Consider the following 21,167-nt stretch of genomic DNA (forward strand, 5'->3'; position numbering starts at 1 on the left):
ATTCCGGCGCAAAATGAACCTAGGGGTTAATAACACGTGTACCGAGCGGACCGTTCTCTGGGATCTGTTTTCATGCTAATCGAATGCTTCTGTAGCTTGAAACAAGCTAGCGCTATACAGGCAATTGCCATCTTGGGAAAACTGTTGGGACTGTTTTCACAAGATGGCGATTGTATACCCGAAGGCAATGTCTTTATAAACTATATTTTGAATAAACTGTCTGTACACTTAGAAAGTTCTCAATGCTTTGGTTTACATGTAGGGACCCTCATTATGCTACCGTGGAAGTGTGGTGCTATTTTGAGCCTTGTTAGTGGTATAGAAATAGCGATTTCTTTTTACTCTACCAGTGCCCTGAAAGCCTAGCGTTGAGCTAATCAGCTGTTCGCGCTAGCTTGTTTCAAGCTACAGAAACATTTGATCAGGGCGCCCGGATAGCTTAGTTGGTAGAGTGGGCGCCCATGTGTGGGGGTTTACTGCTCGGCGCAGCGGGCCCGGGCTCAGCTCCGGCCTGTGGCCCTTTGCTGCATGTCATTCCCCCCTCTCTCTTTCCCCTTTCATGTCTTCAGCTGTCCTGTCGAATAAAGGCCTAAAATGCCCAAAAAAATGATCTTAAAAAAATAAAAATAAACATTCGATTAGCATGGAAACAGATCCCAGAGAACGGTTGACTCGGTACACATGTATTATTAAGCGCTAGGTTCATTTTGCGCTGGAATTGTCCTTTAATGTGAAATGAAGATCCACAGTCTAAACAGGATCTTTGTTTTAAGAGCTGGGACTTCACGTGTTCCATCTGACGTCTGGATTAAAACTGACGTAACGCTCATTTGATGTCTTTCTTTACAACTACTGATTGGGTTTAACCCCCCCCTTTTAATTCAGAATCTCCAATTGGCCTGCGCTGTCTCATGGACGACTGGGTTTACAACGATGGATAATAAATAACCATAGCAGCTAGGACATCAAATATGTGATGCTCCACTGTTTCACAAGAGATTCTTTCACTCAGACAGAAATGCATAATTCCAAGCTCACAAACCGTGTGAAATTGTCCAGACAGTGGTCGTCAGTGCTTTGTGTAAATGAAAAATAATAATAACCTGTGGACAACAGCAGTGAATCAAACACTGAATGCAAACAGTGTGGATTTTTGTTCAAATTAACGCTGATGGTTGAAAATACAAACTGCATTTTTTATATATATATATATATATATATATATATATTATATATATATATATATATATATATATATATATATATATATATATATATATATATATATATATATATATATATATATCACAATAAAAACAAACAAAAAAGACATAAGCATGATGTATTTGATACTACGAATCAAATAACACTTGGATTTATGTATTTGAGGAATAAAATATAGTAGAATTAACTTTTGAAAACTAAGACCAAAGAATTCTCGACAGTAAATTACAACACAGCTCTTGGTTTAGTAAAAACGACGCTCTTCGATGGTTCCTTTTATGAAAATAAAAACTCAAGAGTCTGCTAATGAGAATGACTCACTCCTGTGAAATTGTCTCTAGAAGAAGAGGATGGGAGAGAAGGACGATTTCTTTTTTTTCCCCATGCAATCCTTTCTGCTTCCCGTTTCGGTCTCTCTCGTCCCATCTACTCCGCCCAAATGCACGTTTCAGTCGTGAGGTCTCGCTGCTCTTCACAGGCGTCAGTACGTCTTCCCACAGGTCGCTGCTGATCAGTAGGCGCCGTAGCGATCCTGAGAAAACATTGGGTTTTTATAAAGCCAGATGATGAATCATTTTCCCGGTTCCTACAGTGCCAAACAACTCAGCTTAAAAGGGTTAGTTCAGATGTTTTGAAGTGAGGTGGTATGAGATACTTTTCCGTAGTCAGTGTTAGCTAGGGCTGTACCGAATACCTTTTTTCTTTAAAAAGGAACACGCCGACTTATTGGGACTTTGTTTTATTCACCGTATCCCCCAGAGTTAGATAAGTCTGTACATACCCAACTAGCCTACTGCTCCCAATAAGTGACAAAATAACGCCAACATTTTCCTATTTACATGTTGTAATTTGTAGAGTCACAGCGTGTACAAATAACAAGGTCACATGAGACACAGCCATCTTCTAACCGTATACATACTGGGAACTATATTCTCAGAAGGCGAAGCACTGCTACTTGGGCGGAGTGATTAGCATAACACCTGAGAAGCCCCGTTGTTACACTCCGCTCCTCGCCACGGGGCTTCTCAGGTGCGGCGAGCAAATCACTCCGCCCAAGTAGCAGAAGTAGCATAGTATTATACAATAAGTATTGTGGTAAGCTAGTTCCATTTTGCAGTAGACACACTGTACAGAGTTTTCGTTTTAATTACGTTTGAACTGATTCCAGACTTTGGACGTTTTCTCTTGCCTGTCTCTTCTCTTAGCCCCTCACTATTTATGCTCTCTGTCTTCATTTTGTAATCTGCGCCGTCATGTATCATGGCATGTATCGCCACAGCAGCGTCAGCCCGGCGTGTGGAAAAAAAACGTGACCGATGCGTTGGTAACATTGATTAAACCAAGCTTCGAGGCAAATCATTTTGCATCGAGGATTTTTAGTAATCGAATTATTCAATTCAATTTATTTATAGTATCAAATCATAACAAGAGTTATCTCGAGACACTTTACAGATAGAGTAGGTCTAGACCACACTATAATTTATAAAGCCCCAACAATTCAAGTAGTTCCCCCAAGAGCAAGCATTATTCAAGTTACCCGGCCTAACTCTGTTGATGTCTCACCTGGATTGTATTCATGACACCGTTGGCCAACACTGCCATCTTGCCTGCTACGGTCTTCACTCCCTGTTTGAATTGTGCAATGTCCGGACCGGAGGGGAGCACACTGTCAAAGCCTGGCGCCCGCCCTGGAAGATGAGACGAGAGGACATAGTGTACATTTAGTGTCTGACATAGTTAAACGAAATCCATACATTAGGTTTGTTTTTCTATTCAGCATGTTTTGTGAGGGCAACATTTAAAACCTCTATAACCTTTTATCAACTCTGTCTTATATTAAAGGTCCCATATTGTAAAAAGGGAGATTTTCATGTCTATTTTTTCGAGGTGCTATATAAATACTGTGACCGTATCAAAACGCTCAATCTACAGAAAAATGCACACAGCTCCTATTCAGAAACTGTGCCTTTAAACGAGCCGTCAGGACTTCCTGTACAGTTGTGATGTCACAAGTGTATGATATTTTGGTCAAGAGTGCAGCTACAGTGACATTACAGTTATTCCCCGGCTGCAATAGCGGTGCAGAGACTCCGGGAGCACAGATGCGAAAGACCCGGAAACGCTGACCAATCAGAGCAGACTGGGCTTTTTCGGGAGGGGGCCTTAAAGTGACAGGCGCTAAAACGGAGCGTTTCAGACAGAGGGTGAATACAGGTATATTCAGACAGACAGTATGAGATTTTTTTTTTTTTTTACATTAAAGCATGTAAACATGTTCTAGTAAAAGCACAAAATACATTTTGGATATGGGACCTTTAATTAATCCGCAGCGAAAATAGTCCCCAACAAATGAATTTCCTCCTGTTTGAGTAACGTTGACTATAAGCTCAGTGAACAGTTCTTTAAGGAAATTACTGAGACTTTCATATTAATTGCGGTGTTCTCTTATCATGGGGTTTTCTGACACTAAGAAAAATAAAAGGAAAATGCCAGCAAACACACAAGCAAAGAGGTCGTACCTTTTTGGTCACTGCCCTCCCCAAACAGGTCAGCTGAACTGATAGAGGAGCTTCCAGACATGGTCTCCAGTCTGGTCTTTGCATCATACTGAGAGAAGAAGAAAGAACAGTCCACACCGGGGGAATGAAAATACCGTTTTTACAAACAAACAATAAGCACACAAATCTCTCTCGGGAAGTTATTGCTTTCAACACATAGTTGCCAACAATTTGAAATGTGGACGTATACTTGAAGCTAGGCAAATTTTAAATTGTGATTACGATCTCAGCTCCTAGCGATCACAAAAACTGAGTAATCGAGTATTTTGCACATTACGTTTTTTTGCAAGTAAACTCTTATTTTGTCTCGTGTTCTGAATGGAGAAAAAAAAAAATTTCAAACTGGAAAAGTATGAAGGAAAACTCCACAGTTCAAGGTGTTGTCTCTGCTGATTTGTTTCACTGTTTCTCAACTTCAATAGTTGCATATTCTTTCCAAAATGAGTCACAATGAGTAATCGTAGTGTTCAAGCGTAGTGAATCGTAGTGAATGAGTAATCGTAGTGAAAGTAATTGGGATGTCAATATTGATCAAAATAATCGTGACTATAATTTTTTCCATAATCAAGCAATTCAGTTCAATTTTATTTATACAGCACATTTAAAAACAAACACAGTTGAACAAAGTGCTTAACAAGCTAAGAAAAAAACAAAATGGATAAAATACACAAACAATACCACAAGCCAACGAATAGTAGTGGGTCTTAAGCAAGGACTTGAAGGTTTCAGCGGTCCGAGCAGTTCTTATATGAATAGGTAAACCCTTCCAGAGGTTTGAAAAGACTCGGCCGCCTTTCATTTTTTAACCTGGATCTGGGAACATCGAGGAGCATCCGATGAGAAGACCTCAGTGCTTTGACAGGTGTGTGGACGTAAAAGCTCCGATAAATAAGAAGGCGACAACCCATTTAAAATCTTAAAAACAAGCAATACATTTTTAAAAATCAATCCTGAAACGGACAGGAAGCCAGTGGTTGTGGTGGTTATGTGCTCACGCTTTTTAGTCCCGGTTAAAAGCCGAGCTGCAGGGCGCCTGGGTAGCTCACCTGGTAGAGCAGGCGCCCATATATTGAGGTTTACTCCTCGACGCAGCGGCCGCAGGTTCGTCTCTGCCCTGCGGCCCCATTGCTGCATGCCATTCCCCCTCTCTCCCCCCTTTAATCGATGAAGAGATGACTGATCCAACCCAACATATTGTAGCGCTCGGGGCTCCACCGCACGGCTGGCTAGCTAGCTGAATGACGAGGAGATGATGGCTCAAGTTTAACCCGAAGACCGGGTTTTATTACCCAAGAACACAGGCTAATAACGGGGTTGGAAGAGTGCCCTAAACATCAAAAAGGCTGGAGGCCGTAACTAGCTAGTTATCTTCCTTGCCTAACATAAGCACCTCCCCTTTCCCTCTCCCCTTATTGTCCTTCCTCTCTCTCTCTTTTCCCTCCCCCTTTCTGAACCTGACCAATCAGCTGAACTAGGGCAACATCTTCCCCCAGTGAACACCCCAAGAGTCTCTCCCATATTAGTCCTGCAGGGTCGCTACACTATAAAGAGTTACAGAAGGCTAAGCGAGATGTAATAGAAGAAACTGGCTTTAACAACAGAACTAGTCTGTTTTTCAAATTTAAAAGCACTGGGGAAAAAAAAAAAAATCACACCCAGATTCTTGGTAAATGGACGAATGTAGGAACCTAAGGTATCAAGAGCCATCCACACAGAGCAGCACTACTCCTTTAGGTATTCAAAACTGAAACGCAGCGGCGGTTTCTCACCTCTGCGCTGCTCTCCCGACCAAAGAACATGTCCGAAGAGATCGCCTTGGCATTTGCAAACTTCTGTCGGGCCTCACTCGACTCGGACACCGGAGCCGACACGTCGGCTTTTCTTCTGCTGGGAAGTCTGAATTAAACACATAAAACAACACATCAGAGCTGCAGCCAGTCCAGTGGACAAAACCCTTTTATGTTTTACTACGTAACACAGAAGACCGAGGCAGCATGTGTGTAGATACCTTTCTCCAATTGGCTGAATACTAGAGATGGTGATCTCCTCTTTGGGGTCCTCTTTCTCCAGAGCCCAGGAGGTGGTAAAGGAGGCAGTCCCTGCCTCCGTGTCCCACCGGGATCCAAAACTGTCTCCCACTGTAAACGGGTTGTCCTTATATCTGAAACATCAAACACAATGGATTATCAACGCCGTCCCTGCTGGTCTGGGACACCCAGTCTTCTTTATTTCTGAGGGTCAAAGCAGGTTAAAGCTAGGGATGCAACTAATGATATTTTCATTGTCCATTCTTTTCTCGATAAATGGATTAGTTGTTTGGTCCCTAAATTGTCCGAAAATGGTGAAAAATGTGGATCAGTGTTTCCCAAAGCCTGAGAGGATGTCCTCAAAGATATTCAGTTTACTGTCACAGAGGAAAGAAGACACTAGAACAATATTCACATCTAACAAGCTGGAATTTGACTTCGATTCATTTAATAGTTGACAACTAATCCTTTAATCTCTGCAGCTCTTATTTATAGTAGATTAATAAGTAGGTATCCTTTGAGAGTGAGTCACGTACTTTGGGGGTCCAGAGGTGAAACCCGGCTCATCAAACATGTCCAGTTTGGAGCGAGAGGAGGACTTGGATCCCACGGGAGTCTCCTGCTCGATCACCTGCATCTCCGACATCACCGAGTGGGACACAGCGCTGAAACAATCACACCCATTTAGAGATGAATCAAACGCTTTGTGATAATTATGCATATTCCATCAATCAAGGGGTCCTGCTCCTTGTACATTTTTATTCCCAACTTGTATATACATTCCTTTATTTTTGAATAGTTGTTCTTGTATTCTATCCTATTTATTATTTCTTGTATATTCTGTATGTGTGCTGTGTGTCTGATATTTTGCTGCTGTAGCACTGAAATTTCCCAATTTGGGATCAATAAAGTCTAATCTGATCTAATAATAAAGTTGATCTGTAAGAGTGTGTTGCAACTATTGCGGCAACTACTAAGGTAATCGAAACCAACGCACCTCCACAGTGACGTCATGCCACTGACACATCCGTTCTCAATCAACTGATATGAAACGCATTGTTGTCATTCAGTCATGCCAACCTTACACCAAACGACTTTTCAAGCGATTCCACTGTTTGCAGACTAATTTCCAATATCAGAATGAAATCCTGAGAGTCTTGCTAAAGATGGGGCTTTCCCTTAAATTAGAAGCTAACGCTAGCAGTAGCTAGCTATGTGGGTTGAATTTTTCTAAACAAATCTAGTTGAAGTCTTGCAATATGTGACCCTGCAAGATCCCCCAGTCTTTACACATAATGACTGGCTTTCAATTGTACACGTGTGTGTGACAAGTTTGCAATGTGGAGCCTACTTCTTGCATCTTTTCTATACACTTGCCTCTTTAAGTACATTTTGATGCATTTCTGCAGTACTTTTTATCAGCCCTAAGGGCTCGGATAACGTCTGAAAATACATCTGTCAAAAGACTGTCAAGACGTGTTTTGTTAAACATACGTTTTCAATCAGACATCAGTAATATGTACTATATTTTATGTTTTATATTATATTTTTGGTGTTAAAAGAGCAACCCAGCGATTTAGAATTGCACAAAGTTGGGGGACTCACAAGAAACCGATTAAGAAAAGAGAAGCAGAGATACAAAAACACTGGATCCTAAACTTCCCATGATGCAATGACTGACTGGTTAACATCCAGGTATTTTAAACCCACACCAAGTCTTTAACATAAGATGTGAGATGATTGTCTTTAGATGTGAGATGGTGTCAGACTTTAGTCTTTTCGAAGTCTTCTAGTGTCTGGTAGGCATTAGTGTGTCTTTTAAAGCTATAGAGCGTAGTTTCTGTCTCCCCCATGAGGAATTCTAAAAAAGCAATGACAACAACACTGTTGCCGCATCCACATGAGACAAGCCTTCCGTGATCGCGCACAAGTTTTAAACATGCTTTTAGCCTCTAAACATGCTCGAAATGTCATTATAAGTGCCTACCCATGTGCAGTGATTCCTTCCGAGGGAACACAGCAAATTTGCCTGGAATATTGGATTGTATGAGTTCGACAATCGACTAGTGTGGACTTGACCGGAAAACAGGAAATAAACAGAGGTATGTGCATTGCTGGATTAACACAACTTTTATGCCTTTCTGTCACATCTACTGCAGTCAGATTCACTGTGTTCCCTCGGAAGGAATCACTACACATGGGTAGGCACTGGTAATGACATTTCGAGCATGTTTAGAGGCTTAAAACACATTTAAAACTTGCCCTGTTTAATGCTAGCAGGAGGATAACATGGTGTAGGCAGCACCGATTGTTTTCGTTTATTTTGCTACGCACTCCAAACAACAGAGCTACATGTTGAAATTGACCGGAATTCTCCTTTAAGAACGTAACTGAATGATAAAGAGCACTCCTGATTCTGTCTTCATTGAACCAAAGATATCCTGCTGAAGGAAACTTCAGGTAGATCTGTGATGTTACCTCCTGTTGCCGAAGCCCATGCCCAGTCTCTCAGCCTGCTCTCTCTTCTTGCCTTCCATGGTCTGAATCTTCTTTTCCTCCATCTTCCTGTCGATCTCCAGCTCTTTGTAGGCCAAACGCATCGAGGCCACACTGCAAGAGCCAGAACGAGGTTAGGTCGGCGCACAGGTAGACAATCGTTTACCAACAGAGTTTTATTTCTTATTTTGAAAAAAAGAAGAGAAAAAAAAAGGATCGTAGAATGGAAATTACAAATGGAATAAGAAAATCTGGAATTTCCAAAACAATTTCTTTCATGCAAAAGTGTATAGGGTAAAGAGAGATAAAATAATATCCCTTACATGGACTCCTCGGCATGTTTCTTCGCCTCAGCCGCCTGCTCCTCTCTCATCTTCTCGGCCACTTGCGCCTGCTTCTCCACCTCCGAGAAACTCTTACTGCTCACCTTCTGGGCACCCAGACCTTTCTTTGCGCCGAGCTACATCAGTAGGAAATGTAGGACACAGATTAGTTCCAGGTTAGAGTTGACTTTACATATTAACAACAACATTTATTTCTATAGCACTTTACAGCAACCAGCAGGTATCCAGAGTGCTTTACATGAAGTAACAACAGTAAAACATAACATCCATTAAGATCAGAAGGAATGAAACATACAATAAATCAGAAAAATAATACATGAAAGCAGAAAAAAAACCAGAAAATGTCACAATGCTACTATGTTTTAAAAGCCATTCTAAATAAATACGTTTTAAGGTTAGATTTCAAACGATGAGCTACGTCTATTATAGCGCGGATGTCAGGAGGTAACTTGTTCCAAAGCCTCGGTGTTGCAACTGCAAAAGCGCGATCGCCCCGGTGCTTGTACCTCGACCTTGGGACTTCTAAAGCCAGGTGATTGGATGACCGCAATGACCTGTTGTTTTCGCCAACAGTTAAAATCTCGGACAGATATGCTGGAGCCAGGCCATTAATGGGCTTAAAAACAAACATTAAATTCTTAAAATTGATTCTAGAGCCGACCGATAAAGGATTTTTAAGGCCGATATCGATACAAATATTTGGTGATTTAAAAATCCGATATATCAGCCGATTATATATATATATATATTTTTTTTTTTTTTTTTCTTTTTTAAATCCAGAAACTCGTAACAAAACATAAACAGATTTCCCTAACATTAGTTAATTGTAGTTATTTATGAGTCCTCACTAAAATATGATAATGCAGTTTTAAAATAAACTTGTTTGTTTTATTGTCACAACAGAACAGAGGAACATCAAAATATATTAAAGCTCTGATAAATAAAATGTATAAAAATACAAACTTAAGATATGAAACAAAAACAAAACAAAGTCCTTTGAACAAAAACAAAAAATCAGAGTGTTGCCAACAGGAAGGTTGTAGAGCGCCCTCTGGTGGACAGACTACGCAACAATATATAAATAATATAAAATATATATATAGCCAAAATCACCTATCCTGATATCAGTCATTTCATATCTCCATAACAATATACTTCACGATTAGGGCTGAATGATATGAGAAAAATATGCGATAATGTCGGTGAACATCGCGATGACGATATTACTTGTGATAAATAAAGTGTACTCTGGTCGGATGCTTTCAGTATTCTGCTAAAATACAAACAAGTGCTTGTTGAATTTAAAACAAATGAAAGGAAATAATTTCCAAAATTCTTTCATTGAACATTGAATTGCATATAAAAAGGCACCACTAAAAAAGAATGACATTATGAAGTGCTTGAAAGAAAATCAGTAGTAAACTGGAATATTTTGTCATGTTGCTTGAAATGTTTTTTCATCTGGTTCTTTGTAGAGCCGGAGGAAGGACCCCGCATCGACGGTCTGAGCACAAAGAATCTGTCGCAGCCTTTCGCCATGTGTTTATTGCGGCAGTTGATATCGCGATAACGATAAAAAAAATATTGCGCAGCCCTAATCACGATATAGCATGTTCTCCCATAATTCAATAAATAAAGAAATAGTCTGTATGAAACGACCACACAGTAAAACCTATCTTTGTCTACTCCTGTGTGAATTTAATACTTGACAAATGAAAAGTACTTTTAGTGCAAGAACGTAGATGTAAATATTGCCACAGCGCAGTTCGGCTGCTGGTGTTTCGACATTACAATAGAAGCGATATAGAAAAATATATACAATAGGCATTTTTATATCATTATGTAGGGCTGTGACTAATGGTTATTTTCATTCTCGATCAATCTGTCGATTATTTTCTGGATGAATGGATTAGTTGTTGGATTTATAAAATGTCAGAAAAAGAAGAGAAATGTGGATCAGTGTTTCCCAAAAAGCCCAAGATAACGTCCTCAAAATGTCTTGTTTTGTCCCCAACTCAAAGATATTCGGTTTACTGTCACAGAGGTGAGAAGAAACTAGAACAATATTCACATCTAACAAGCTGACATCAGAGAATTTTTACTATTTTTCCATAAAAAAACGACTCAACCGATTAATCGATTATCAGAATAGTTGGTGATTAATTTAATAGTTGAAAACTAGGGGTCCACGATTCAGAAAGTCACGATTCAATATTGATTTTTAGGCTTAAGATTCAATTCAAAATCATCGTTTGTATCGCGATACGAATTGAAAACGAATCGATTAAACTTTGCGGCTCCAATCATATGTCGATATATCGTCATATCGACCAGCCCTACCCGGCACTGCAGAGACGGGTCAAGGTTTGTTGAAAATATGACTCACCCCTTTTTTGGCAGTCATGGGCTTCTTTTTTCCAATGATGGAAGGCTTCACATCTGTAACACAAGTGACAATCTGTTAAAAAAAAAATCTTTTTTAAGACTTCATTTAGCCGAGTAGGCAAATTGTAAAATGATTTTTTTTACTTTGCCAACCTGAAATCAAAGCAAGTAAAACCACACCAGCTCAGAAGAAACACGGCTTTGGTTTGGCTTTCATTGTTAGTTCAAACACGGCTGATGCTCAGCGAAGCACGTTAGCCAAAACTGGGTTTTTTTTAAACTGGGTTTCACTAAATCAACAGAGACGAAAACTTTCAAGCTCTCATAACACTGATGTTAGTCAGGCAGATTGCTTTCAGAAGTATTTGCACTGTGAGAAAACTAAGTGATGGGTAGGCAACTAAAAATAACAGACGCTTTCGAAAACTATTAATTCAGTAGACACCTAGTCTATATCGACGACCTTTCATTTCCGGGATTGTTCAGGTGCAGCCGGACGTCTTTCACTTCGGCCGGATGTCCGTCACCTTCCTCTTTCTTTGTGTTGGCGTTCTAACCTCCGGTGGATTTCTGAGGACTATGGTTAACTGCTCCTCAGATCTCTGCAGGGTAAATCCAGACAGCTAGCTAGACTATCTGTCCAATCTGAGTTTTCTGTTGCACGACTAAAACTACTTTTGAACGTCCACATATTCCACCAAAACAAGTTCCTTCCCGAGACTATTTGACAGAGGCATCGTGGCTCCGTCCGGCGCTTAGCGCCGCCCAAGACGATTGTGATTGGTTTAAAGAAATGCCAATAAACCAGAGCACGTTTTCCTCCCATCCCAGAATGCTGTGTGGACTAGACAGACCTTCCTCCGCAGTGCTGTGGAGGAAGGTCTGGCAATGCGAGACTAGTAGACACCAGACTATTGTGACAAATACTATTATTAGAGTCCTTTGAACACATTTGTCAACAAGGTATTACCTTTCGAGTTATGGCGCAACAATGTCCACCTGTTGCATCTGAAATGCTGGAAGCAAAATACTCATCCACACACTGATTACCTGGCAGGTATGTAAGACAACTTGCACTATAGTAGCCTCGGTTACATTTTTCTGACTAAGATTACAAAGCTTTGGTTTGACAAAGAGCTAATTGTTTCACAGCAGGTGCTCACGTAAAACCGCACACAACTATCACAGGCCCTCCTAACTGGGCTATCTATTTTCCAGTGTGTGATAGAGAGGAGAAAATGAGAGGTGGCTGATGAGATGTCAATCAGGCAACACAACCATGCGTCTGAGGCATTAACCAGCCGGTGCAAACAGCAGCTAATCACCTTTAGGTGTCCATCCTTCCTGTGATGACAAACGCATGGAGTCCTCTACACAAAAGGACAGACCAGTCACAAAACCAGAACCCAAAACACAGAAGAAGCTGATTTACATAAGAATAATGCTCTTTATCAACAAGGTTTGTGTCCAAATTAGAGCAGGGGGTCTTCAACGTTTTTTTAAGGCCAAGGCCCCCTCGGCTGAAAAAGAGACGGAGCAGGGACCCCTTACTATATATACTGCACTTATAAAATTGAGTTGCATAATAGACTGGGCCTACAACAACGTGTAGGGCGGTCTAAAGCCTTAACACATACCTTTTTACGCTGCATACAATACTAAGCTATTCAAAATAAATCATTGTTGACCTATTCATACATTTATACATCATGTTTTAATGTTAAAATGTGGCACAGTAAATCCTTAAAGCTATAGTGCGTAGTTTCTGTCACCCCCATGAGGAATTGAATGAGGAACAGCGCATCCACATGATACAAGCTTTCCGTGACCTTCCGGACCCCCTGTTGAAGATCTCCGAATAGACAGTTTAATGCACGGCTGGTTGGATTTGTGTCGTTGACGACATGTTAAGGATTGTGTAAATGATTAGTGAATTAATGAATCACTCGACAGAAAAGTAATTAGCAACTATTTTGATAATCAGTGATTGAGGCTCTCCCTTTCTGTGGTTTTTAATGTTCCTATTGCATCCGTCTTTTCATCTTTTTGTGAAGCACATTTTGCACATTTTTTGTATGAAATTTGCTATAACTGAAGTTGCATTATTCTTGTTAATTGGGAAAATAATCAGCAGAAAAGAAAGAAGGGGAGTTACAGTACATGTTCTTGTTTGTATACACACTCAGATAATGATATTTAAACCAAGGGAGACAGAGAAGCTGCAGAACTAAACTGAGGCAAGTATGTGCCCTCTGAATAAGCACAAATGTCAAAATATGACACGGGAAATTGCTGATGACGGTACTGGAGTTACTAAAGAGCAGGCCAGTGCTTGTCATGTCACTCGCAGAGGCTGAATCGGGCTAATAGACTCACCAATGGAGACTTTGTCGGACGTGCTCAGACCGTCGATGCTGGGTCCTTCCTCCGGCTCTACAAAGAACCAGACGGAAAAAAAAAAAAAAACATTTCAAGCAACACGACAAAATGTTCCTTTTATTCCACCGCTTGTTGCGTAATCTAAGTTGAGTCACCTCAAGCTGATACCTCTGTTATAATTATTTATACATATTATTTGATACAACCCATTCTATACACCAGAATCTTCCAGCAGAGGCGAGATACCATGACTTTTAGTAGGGCTGCACAATGTATCGTTTTTTTTAATCGTCATCGCAATATTGACTGCCGCAATAAACACATCGCGAAAGACACTCCAATATTTTTGGTGTTAGTTGAAGAAAATATCAGCACAAAAACTGCACTTTAAAATGTAACTGTCACTTTTTTTAGTGCTGCCTTTTATATTCAATTCAATGTTCAATTTGTTCAATTAAAAAGAAAGTTGGAAAGGATTTCCCTTCATTTGTTTTATATTCAACAAGCAATTTGTTGTATTTTAGCCGAATACTGAAAGCAGGAGAAACGCAGAACGGAGAACTAGGGCTGCACGATATGAGGAAAATATCTGATTGCGATTATTTTGACTGATATTGTGATATGATTCACGATATTGGAGGGAATGATCGTTTTTGTATCATTATTCTCATTTTCATTGAAAATGATTAACACTGAAAGAAATTAAAATTATTAAAGTGTGATTTTTGCGAGGATCTGTACCAAACAAATATTGTTTTCTGTAGTCTGTAGGATAGGATTTGTAGGCCGGGACGTCTCTGCAGCACCACAATACTTAATCCAGAATGGTTTGACACATATTTTGCCATTAACAAATATTCCGCCCCCCCCCCCCTGTGATTTGGATATTGCACTAGTCCATATTGCGATTTCGATACAATTGCGATTAATTGTGCAGCCCTACTGAGAACACTTTAATATCTACATATTATTTATTGCAAGTAATGGTAACAAATCAGAAACTCTGTTTTCTGTTTTGGTGAAGGTAAAACAAAATGTAAACAGTTTAAAAACAGTGTCAAGATGTTAAAAACATAAACTGAACCAACGATATGTATTGCCACAACAACGTGTATGTAAAATGTGTAAAACAGCGATGTGTTGTACTAACGGTTGTCATCCTGGCCTTTGGCCGTTGTGTCTGATAGCTGGGGGGTCAGAGTGGCTCCATTCTGCTGTGGCTCGGAGGCTGGCGCCATGCTCCAGTCCATAGCAGGCTGAAAACAAAGGAAAAAAATCAAAGCTATTTATATTTTCAATTAAGCACACAAGAATTCATAAAAATTAAAAAAATCAATTTCAATTTCATGGTGTTAAGTTATTGATACTTATTCAATTCCTAGTGTCGTTTACAGTGTCACATTTACTATATTTAACTAAACTGTTTTAGTTAAGGTTAATTTAAGTGCATTTCCAAAAAAAAAAATTGTATTATGTATTTATATTACAAAACAAATATTGGCCAAAATATGGCAAATATCTATAATGGCACAGATATATTCCTGTTCCACGTAGTGAAAAAGGTTCCCTGATATGTGGCTAACAATTTTTATCACAAACTTATTTATTAAAGATGGTAGCATGCCATGATTTTGCAAAAAAAAAAATAGTCTCGCATTGCCAGACCTTCCTCCACAGCGCTGCGGAGGAGGGTCTGGCTAGTCCACACAGCATTCTGGGATAGGAGGAAAAACGTGCTCTGGTTAATTGGCATTTCTTTAAACCAATCACAATCGTCTTGGGCGGAGCCAAGCGCCGGACGGGACATTAGGGGGAACCTCCAGCGGCACTGGAACAATCCCGTAAATGAAACGATATAGACTAGGAACAAACCTGTGTATGTTCTGCAAAAAAGTCTGCCTCTTCCTTCTCAGGAGCTGCAGGAGTGGTTCCTGCAGAAGACTCGATCCATAGCTGCAACAAGAAGAGGAAGAGTTAGTTGTACTGAGAGACACAAAGACCTTGTCTGTGTGTATGTTCATGTTCATTTTCTGTTGTTATACAGTACATGTATGCTTTGTTTCCTTACTTGGGTGTTTATGTCATTTGTGGTAATGTTTCATGTATGTCTTTTGGTGTTCATCATCTTATGTATGTCTGTCCTCTTTTTTTATACGAGCTACACAGGGATGCCAAAAGAATTTCAGCCCTGGCTGACAATAAAGTTGCATCGTATCGTACAATTCCATCAACTATGTTCACACAGGAGGTTTACAATTGTGACTTCTACCTTTTTGGCATATTCCCTGAAATGTGATCATCATACACTGTGATTAGTAAACACCTTGTGGACTCTGAACTAGACCTGACAACATGGCTCAGACAGTGATAATCACTCTTATGTAACATGTCAATCATACACAGGACACAGGTTCATTTCGGTTATTTCGACTGAGTGAGTGTTGTACCTGTGAGGTACAAAAACTCATTATTTAACCCTAATCAGGTTGTGTGTAGCTAAAAGCTAACAGACTAAAGGAGCTGGACCTGAGGTCAGACCAGTATTGGTAAATTAAGAAACATCACATAAAAGCGGTAAATATTTTAGCTTGATTTGAAACATCCTGGAACAGAAAAAGATGCCGCTCGTTTATCATAATCTTCCGATGCTCACTGTGTGTGCTCCAAATGTATTTCTTTCAGATTATTCCAGGTTATTGTGCTTTATTCGACAGGCACAGAGAGGATGAGAGGGGAGGAGAAATGTGTGCGATTGTACTGAATGTTCCAGTAAGTAGCGAGGGTTCATTAAGTGCGAGTTTCTTCTCTGGCTGAGATAGTTTTCACTGAATGAACTTGTTTCTCCAGTTAGGATTAATACAAATCCAGCATGTTCTGTAACATGACAGGCTGAATTAAAATGGAGATTTATGATGTTTTGATGCATATAATAACAGGTGCAGCAAAGATGAATCGATTAGTTGTCAACTATTAAATTAATTGCCAACTATTTTGATAATCAATTAATTCAGTTTGAGTCAAAATTCTCTGATTCCAGCTTGTTAAATGTGAATATTGTTCTACTTTCTTCTCTCCTCTTTGACAGGAAACTGAATATCTTTGAGTTGTGGACAAAACAAGACATTTGAGGACGTCATCTTGGGCTTTTTGGGAAACACTGATCCACATTCTTCACCATTTTCTGACATTTTATAGAACGAACAAACAAACAACAAAATAATCGTTATTTGCAGCCCTATAATTAACACAAAAAGCAGGCTTCTCCGCAGCACTTTGTAGCTTAGGCGGACGCCTAAGCAAGACACGCCTGCCGCCTTAACATCGTAAAAAAAAGTATCAATATCCACCGTGTTATTCTGTCCTGTTTTCTCCCTTTCATTCCAAACCGTGACTAATGCCAGTCTCCCTTCTCTGCAGAACGCATCATTTTTTTATTTATTTTTTTAAATGTGCCATGAATTGCAAAATAATCAGTTTTTACAATCTTTAAATATGTGACAGGGCTCGACATTAAGGCTTGTCCGGGACAAGTGTATTTTTTTTGCAGCTTAGGTAGCCGCCTAAGCAAGACACGCCTGCCGCCTTAACTACGTCGTAAAAAATCCAATATCCGCCGTGTTACTCAGTCCTGTTTTCTCCCTTTCATTCCAAACCGTGACCAACGCCAGGATCCCGTCTCTGCTGAATGCATAATAATAATAATAATAATAATAATAATAATAATAATAATAAATATAAATATATATATATATATATATATATATATATATATATATATATATATATAAAAAATAAAAAAATAAAAATATATATAAAATAAAAAAACATGCCATGAACGGGAAAATAATCAGTTTTTACAATTTTTAAATATGTGACAGGGCTCGACATGTCCGGGACAAGTAGATTTTTTTATTTTTTTAAATGTGCCATGAATTGCAAAATAATCAGTTTTTACAATCTTTAAATATGTGACAGGGCTCGACATGTCCGGGACAAGTAGATCTTTTTTTGTAGGGCAAGTGGAAGAGAAATTGACTTGCCCCACTGGACAAGTTAAAACTCAAACAGAATAAAATGCCACGTTACTTCACGTTATGTGCCACTCATTACTAGGGTTGGGTACCGAACAAATAACGTCGGTACTACCGAGGATGGATTCACTTTAAATCAAACGGTGCCAAATTTCGGTACCCGAGAGCGCATAAGCGCAAGCATATCTGACGTCTCTGCATCTTGACAGACAGCGGAGCTCTGACTGCCGACACACACACACACACAAAGAGCTGTGGTGGCGACGTTTGGGGAATTCCAACGTAAGAGTAATTCCCCAAACTGTTTCCACTCGATTGATACTCACATCTGAACCATATTTCGACAACGCAGCATTTGCTTGCTGCCGAATCTTCTCCCTGTACAACTGGGCTGCACGACTATTATACTTGGCGTTGGTGTCGTTTGTGGAGCAGCCATGCTGGCGGAAGAACACCGTCTTCAGGCAGAAAGAGAAAGGGAGTTATTGCATCAATAGTAACAGCAAACAATAGTAGCTAATTACCCCACCTAGAACATGGGTCGTGGACATGAAAGATCTTGTTATTACTTACCGCATTGGCATTGCCTCCAACCTGCATACATCTAAGCTGAAACCAGTTCCAGTTGGAGTCTAACTCAGTGGACCTGAGGGAAAAAGGAAAGAATTTGGAAAACTCAAAATCACCAGTGTGAAAGGTACACGGGATCATGGCACTTCAGGTCACTCAGTGTCTGTAAATTGTTAGTCACTCACAATCTGTGGTATGTTCTGAAATGCATTTCAAATTGAATTTGAATTTATTGAAAGGATAGCTCCTTGTGGCCGGGTCGGGTCAATGGTAGAGCAGGCGCACATATACTGAGAGGTTTATGCCTCGACGCAGAGGTCCAGGGTTCGAATCCGACCCGTTACAAATTCCCTGCATGTCATGCCCCAAAAGAATTATCTTAAAAAAAAATAAAAAAGGATAGCTCCTTGAGATGTAGCATCTCATTTTTAAGGGGGTCCTATAAACACAAATACAAAATTATAAAACACATAGAATATCAGCCATCAGCCCTCTTCTCAGTTACAGTTACTTGGAGCTAATTTAATTGATATCAACTGCATTGTTTTATAGGTATTCTGTGATGAGATGGTGTATATATTCTTTAATACATAGTACATTTCTCGTGCGTTGTTCTTTCACATAACTAAGACTAAAGAAGTGTAAAAAAAAAATAGGCTAGGTAAAATTATTCCAAAGGACATACATGTATATTCTCTACGAATATTATATATCTCTATGAATAATCTTGTGAGGTAGATAGATAAGATAGATAGATAGATACTTTATTCATCCCGAAGGAAATTTTAGAAAACTCTGAATATGTGCGCCCGCTCTACCTGACTGAGCCATCCTGGTATCTTAAATCCTTGGTGAAGAAAACATTGAGAACCTCTGAGCTACAGAGTACACACAGCACACATTGTCAGCTCGACTTCTCCCTTAAACTGTCAAAAAAAAAGTATACACCATGATGATGATTTATGATAGCTATATGATCACTGTTGAGTTCCACCAAAGCTTACCTGATGAAGCTGAGATGCACGCCCAGGGAGCGGTGGATGCCAGAGCAGTCAATGCATAAGAACACACCGTATGAAATACTTGCCCAGCTTGGGTTTTTGGCAGCGCAGTCAAAACATACCTGTACAGAAACAGAATGTACATTTCATGATCTACTGTTACAACTGTAATGAGCATCTCAACTCAACATCCGAATGGCACATACACTGACTGCAGTGAGCAGTTTTCCCACTCTTATTCTTATTGTTTATTTTATAAAAGGCCAACACACATTAGTCAACATTTCTGTAAATGTGCCAGTGTTAGCCAGCTGGCAAATTTTCAACTGTAGTCCTTTGGCCAGTCCCTCCGTGACAATGATATATTACTGATGACTTGCAGTGCGTTTTTCAATTACATGTTGTTGTTAATGATTGACATTGTGGTTACAGTACAATAAGTACTACAGTACTAAGTGTACAATTATATAGCACTAGCATCCTTATATATCTGTATATTCAATCACAGAGTATGAAAAAAAAGAGTTGTGTTAAACGTTAAAGCATGTAAACATGTTCTAGTAGAAAACCTAAAGAACAAGTAACGTTATGAAACTCAAATTGGCATAATATGGGACCTTTAAGTAAAGTACTTCATTAAAATGTACTTCGTTAGATTCCACCACTGCATTTAACATACGCTTTCGTTGAAGCCAGCTCTGTCAGAAATATATAATCAAACCCAGTATACTGTACGGTTTCCATTAACGTGAACATATGGCTCTGACACGCAAGGCTTCCAAACATGTAGCTAGTTAATATACCGTTACATCAGACACTGTTAGCACTGGATAGCATAACGTTATGGTTCAATACTTTACCACTTAACGTTAATATCTTTAGCTCAACTTCGTGCCTTGTTTTGGATATATCTAGAGTTTAGTCTAACCAGTGAGCTCATTCATTCTTTACTTTCACAAAAGTAGCGTAGCTAAATTGGTTGGCGTCCTCAGCAAACACAAATCGTATACGTGGCCTTTATGTTAGACTGCTTCAACGCGTTAGCTAGCTAATGTTAGCTGGGCCTGGCTAAGCTACGTGCTAGCCAACAGTTAGCTAGCAAGCTCCCCGCCTCTGAAGCTTACCGACAAACTGCCAACCCACGCCACACAAACAGAATGATACACGCACAACGGTGGCGTCTTATTCGGTTACCTTGTTTGTAGGAATAGATCTTAATCTTTTGAAAATTGTAAGGATCTCGGTCTTATTTGGTTCCGTAGCCATCTTGCCCCTCTGACAATTTCCATAAGGTGACGTCACTACGGACTCTCGTAGGTTCCAAATCTAACAAAAGCGAAAGTTGTGCGTAAAAAAAACGTGAAACCTCTACGTGCTACGAATAATGTGTCACGTCTATTACAGTGTTCTCAGTTTTTTACTCTTGTAGAATCATATCAAATGAAATGCTATAGCCAGCACTTATTGGCTAACCCTGCTCTACTGCTTAACCAATCAGCATTAAGCCCTTAATAGGATCAAAGTGCAAGATTAGTTAAGTCTTGCCTAAAGGCAGGGTTGGTAATCTTGTAAAGCTAGCAACACTTGAAAGTAGCATCTCCTCGGGGCCAAAAAGCTTAAAGCCCATGTTGCAGGTTAACCACCACTGTTGATTAATGGGTACATAAAGCACTCAACATATGTATATCATTGTTATAAATGTCACCAAATAGTGTTAAAGGCCGGTTTTACAGTTTTAGTCGTTTAGTGGGTTTTTTAACGCAATTCGGTGATGACGTCACGTTGGGGAGACGTGCCTCAGCCTAGTACTAGAACTATGGTGACTGACTGGGATGAGGAAGAGGTGAAAGAGGTGTTTTTACTGTCAGTGAATAGCACCGAGTGAAAGTCAATGTTTTCTTTATATCAAGTGACAGTGATCATGTCGTTAGTTCAGATAAGTACTGGTAATCTAGCTAGATCTAGAAATAGAAGGCATCATGCTAGCTATGGGCTAACTTGCCAGTCAGTCCCACCTGTGAAATCCCCCGACGTTGTAAACACATTTTTGATTAGATATCTCACGTTTTGATGGACCCTACTAGCTCCAGTAACAACATATTTGCCTAGTGTTTATTTATTACTTGGATGGGGATGCTGTTCGGCTTTTCAC

General features: G+C 39.7%; 1 protein-coding gene across 2 annotated transcripts; it reads right to left on the reverse strand.

Moving 5' to 3' along the window:
• Positions 1 to 1,293: 1,293 nt before the first annotated feature.
• Positions 1,294 to 20,432, reverse strand: arfgap2 (ADP-ribosylation factor GTPase activating protein 2). Of its 2 annotated transcripts, XM_031323492.2 has the most exons (17): positions 20,210 to 20,432; positions 19,019 to 19,137; positions 18,018 to 18,090; positions 17,771 to 17,902; positions 15,286 to 15,366; positions 14,564 to 14,669; positions 13,411 to 13,467; positions 12,360 to 12,404; positions 11,036 to 11,088; positions 8,629 to 8,765; positions 8,288 to 8,419; positions 6,346 to 6,474; positions 5,791 to 5,943; positions 5,552 to 5,678; positions 3,744 to 3,831; positions 2,788 to 2,912; positions 1,294 to 1,756 (listed from the first exon to the last, which is right to left on the reverse strand). In XM_031323492.2, the coding sequence occupies exons 1-17, from the start codon at positions 20,279 to 20,281 to the stop codon at positions 1,736 to 1,738; spliced, it is 1,650 nt and encodes a 549-aa protein (XP_031179352.1). In that variant the 5' UTR covers positions 20,282 to 20,432; the 3' UTR covers positions 1,294 to 1,735. The 2 variants fall into 2 exon arrangements, with proteins under 2 accessions (XP_031179352.1, XP_031179353.1); XM_031323493.2 differs by lacking the exon at positions 12,360 to 12,404.
• Positions 20,433 to 21,167: the final 735 nt, after the last annotated feature.

This window comes from Sander lucioperca, chromosome 3 (genome assembly GCF_008315115.2).
Source record: "Sander lucioperca isolate FBNREF2018 chromosome 3, SLUC_FBN_1.2, whole genome shotgun sequence".
NCBI lineage: Eukaryota > Metazoa > Chordata > Actinopteri > Perciformes > Percidae > Sander > Sander lucioperca.